Source organism: Diaphorina citri, unplaced genomic scaffold (genome assembly GCF_000475195.1).
Source record: "Diaphorina citri unplaced genomic scaffold, Diaci psyllid genome assembly version 1.1 scaffold3558, whole genome shotgun sequence".
NCBI classification, from domain to species: Eukaryota; Metazoa; Arthropoda; class Insecta; order Hemiptera; family Psyllidae; genus Diaphorina; species Diaphorina citri.
The window spans coordinates 13851-17653 of NW_007380958.1; the positions used below are offsets into that span (position 1 = coordinate 13851).

At 35.3% G+C, this 3803-nt stretch overlaps 1 protein-coding gene across 1 annotated transcript in view; it reads right to left on the minus strand.

Moving 5' to 3' along the window:
* Positions 1-3529, minus strand: part of LOC113472000 (unconventional myosin-VIIa-like) — a gene marked incomplete at its 5' end in the record, with an annotated part of 8796 nt that extends 5267 nt beyond the window's left edge. The window contains one exon of the mRNA XM_026831526.1: positions 3466-3529. Coding sequence (XP_026687327.1) covers positions 3466-3529 — 64 coding nt within the window. The remainder of the gene's footprint in view (positions 1-3465) is intronic.
* Between the last annotated feature and the right edge of the window lie 274 nt (positions 3530-3803).

Consider the following 3803-nt stretch of genomic DNA (forward strand, 5'->3'; position numbering starts at 1 on the left):
CTCCAAGTCCCTCGTTTTTTTTTTTTCAATTAAATTTTAAACCAATCCGCGGTTTATATTTGTGAGTTATTTAATTTAAAACATCAAATTTCACGAACTAAAAAAAAAAAAAAAAAAAAAAAAAAAAACAGAGTAGGTAATACCTAAACTTCTTCAAAATGCAAACAACTATTGGTAGGTATTTGAAATCGAAGTTTTATTGGTATGAGGATGAGGGCAAATTTTCTCGATCTTGTGGGAATCAAACCCGGGATCATCTGCGTGGAAAGGAAGCTTTTTTTTTTACAACACACTCATCAACCGAATATCGAGATTTCACTATTTTGTGATAGGTACAAGGTCCAATAAATAGGGTATAGGTGACATCCAATAGGTACACTGAGAAAAAAATCACCAAGTTTTCAAGCAAAATTTCGCAATATTTGGTTTGTGACTGGTTTATTGCGAAGTCAACAATAAAATATTGCTGCACTTACAAAGAACACTTTGTTAGTGTAGCTGCAGAAATTTTGTGATTGGGGAAATTTTTGTTTTTACAAAGTAATTATTGATAGCCTAACAATAATATTTGACTTTGTTCACATACATATATTGGAGTTGTGAGCCTGACAATATTTTCCGACATATAAACAAAATTAATCGTGTCGTGTTAACAAAGATGTCAATATTGCGAGACTATAAATATTTTACTTGAATAACCCAACAAACTTGGCTTTCTACGTTTGTCAGTGTAGCAATGTGAATTGTGCTGTGTTAACAAAACGTTAATATTGCGAGACTATAAATATTTTACTTGAATAACCCAACAAACTTGGCTTTCTACGTTTGTCGGTGTAGCAATGTAAATTGTGCTGTGTTAACAAAACGTTAATATTGTGAGGTCATTCATAACATAATATTTTACTTGAATAACCCAACTAGTTCAAGGTAGGTATTTTTTATTCTTACCGGACAGAAAAAAAACACTCACGATCAGATTTATCGCATCAGATGATCTGATGAGATTATCTCATGTGATAAAACTTATCGTGAGTTGCAGGCTCTTAAAAAAAGATAGGGATAGGAGATTCGATATTTCAGATAGGTATATATACTCGTATGTACCTATCTATACTCATAATATTAGGAACTTGTTTAAACTTGTACCTATATGTATTCTATAAATTAACCCCGTCCCTGAATTACTATTATTATTTATTACAGATATATATAATCATTGTGTACATGGACAGCCTTTGTTTGGAAAAGTATCTAGTAAAGAACAATGTGTGGGTAGAAAAATGCATTGAGCGTCAAGCTCAAGCACAATATTGATTTCACAATTAACAATTTTTACAACCCAACAGTAGGTATGTTTGTTGTCAGGCTCACAAAGCTGAGGATTCAAAACACATAGTTGATTTTATATTGTTGAAAGAACAACATTTACATTGTGAGTTTGACAAAGGTTTCCTAGAAATCGTAGAGAACTCTGTTAGAATCACAATATTTGACCAAGCCTCTTCATTGTTTCCTCTCCTCACTTCAGTTGGCCTCGGACTTTGTTACGGGTAGGGTGTGTGTCGCACCCTACCCGTATCGTATCTCTACGATTTCAAAATTTTATTATTTCTACTAGTAGGTACCTATCAAGTATCAAGTGTCAAAGTTTATTTCATGTTTCAGCACGATCTAGGATTTTTTAGCTAGGTTATTATTAATTTAAAAAATTAAAAGGAAAACAATTTTAAAACGGGCAAATATTTTCTTGGTGCAAGAACTGAAAATAGTGTAATTCTGTAATACCTATAGTGGGAAACTTTTATTTTTTTTGATGTGATCAAATTTTCAAAGAACAAACATGGCTGACCAAGGGCCTCCAGGGGAGTTGAACGAATTCTTGGAGCAGAACAACCTGCAGTTCCTCTACCAACAATTACATGGTAAGTTAATGTAAGTCAGCTTTTTTTTACATAAAAACTGAGTGGTCAGAAAAAAAAACTACCATTTAATTTCATAAAAAATCTTGATATCTTGAACAGTTTTATTTGACAGCTTTTCTATGTGTGGGATCCAGAAATCAAGTTTTATAAGTAGATACTAGATACCTACCTTGTTCTTCTACTATTCATTTTTAGGATTTGACCAAAAAAAGAGAAGATTAAAAAAAAAAAAGTCAGCTCCCCCCATGGCGTAGTGGTCTCTGCGCTCGCCTTGCATGACAATTGTCAGCCAACCTGACAACCATCAGGCAATTGTCAGTCAACCGTACATCCAAGCAAGCACCAGCCAACTCGACAATCATCAGCCAACCTCCTTCTCTTAAATTACACCATTTCTTCTGTTTTCTCTCTCCTTCTTAAACCTTCTCTCTTCCACGTTCAATCTCTTTGTATCTAAGGTTATTCTCAGGGATTTCTAAACCTCTAGGTAAGTTTAATAATTTAGTCACTTCTAGTTGTGTTGATACTTGGCAGTTATGATGAGAAATAACACTTGCCAGCAAAGAACACGCCCCCCCTCTCTCTCTCTCTCTCTCTTTCTTTTCCTCTCTCTTGCTTCCATGGGGAAATCTATCTTTTTTATTGTTCTTTTTCTCCTCTTTCCAAATATCTCCTCCTCCACCACTTCCACCTCCTCTTCTTCTTCTTCTTCTTTTCCTCCTACTCCTCCTCTTTCTCCTCTTTCTTCTTCATCCTCCTTCTCTTTTTTCTCATTTTTTTTCCTTTTCACTTTCTTTTATTCTCTTTGTCCTACATTGTGATTTATCTCCCTCTCTCTCTTTCTCTCCCATGAGATTAGACGTGTCACATAACCTAGACAGGTTTTTTTCCTCCAGAAAATTGCCGGCTTAATCCTTCCCCTCTCTCTATCTCCCCCTCTTCTTCCTTTTCTCTCTCTCTCTTTCTAGTTCTCTCTCTCTCTCTCTCTCTCGTCTCCCTTCTCTCTTTTTTCCTCTCTCCTGCTCCCTCTATTTTGCTTTCTGTGAAGGAAAATCGTTTCAAGGTATTTTTCAAGAGGAAAAATAAAAGTCCCACCGCAATCAAAATTGTCAAAAAGGTAAAGCCGGGTGTGATCGTTTGAAATCTAAGGACAGTAGAGTGAGGGAAGGGGAGGGTAGAGAATGGTAGAGAGAGGGGGTAGGGGGAAATCTGAAAATTTCTCCTCATTTTGTCCGAATCGTTACCTACCTCTGTCACACGGAAAGGAAAACTGGATGAAAGAAAAAACTTTAGCTTAGCTTATAATCTAGCCTTCCTATAATTAGATTTTTCCCCGGGAATTCGAACCTCAGTCCTCTCAATTATGAAGCTTGATCAATTGATAATTTAGGTAGATCAATATTGATAAGTTGATCAATAAGTATTGATAACTATTCACAGTTCACACTATAGTATTATTTATCTAGGTTCCTAAATGGGACATAGGTTCCAGACATGGCCTTGTTGCTTAGCGTGTAAATAAATAAATAAAATAAATACTTACATAGATAAGTTCCTTGTCATATCGGATTTTCAAATTCCATAGAAGTGACGCCTCATTGAGATCCCTGCAAAGAGGAATAAGATTAATAGAACGTGCACTAAAGGGTTAAACACAAACTAAACCAAACTTTAAACCATCTTTTATTCCTCCGCCTATATATAAGCTATAGCTTTTTCTTAAATTTAAAAATAAAATATTACTAACTTTCCTCCTTGTAGGATAAGAGAAGTAAAACAAGCGGGGCCCGTCCCTCCGGGAATTTTTTGATCTTGGTTAAAGATAATCAGTATTTATGTACCTACCTATTTTATTTAGTACAAGCAGGGCCCGTCCCTCCG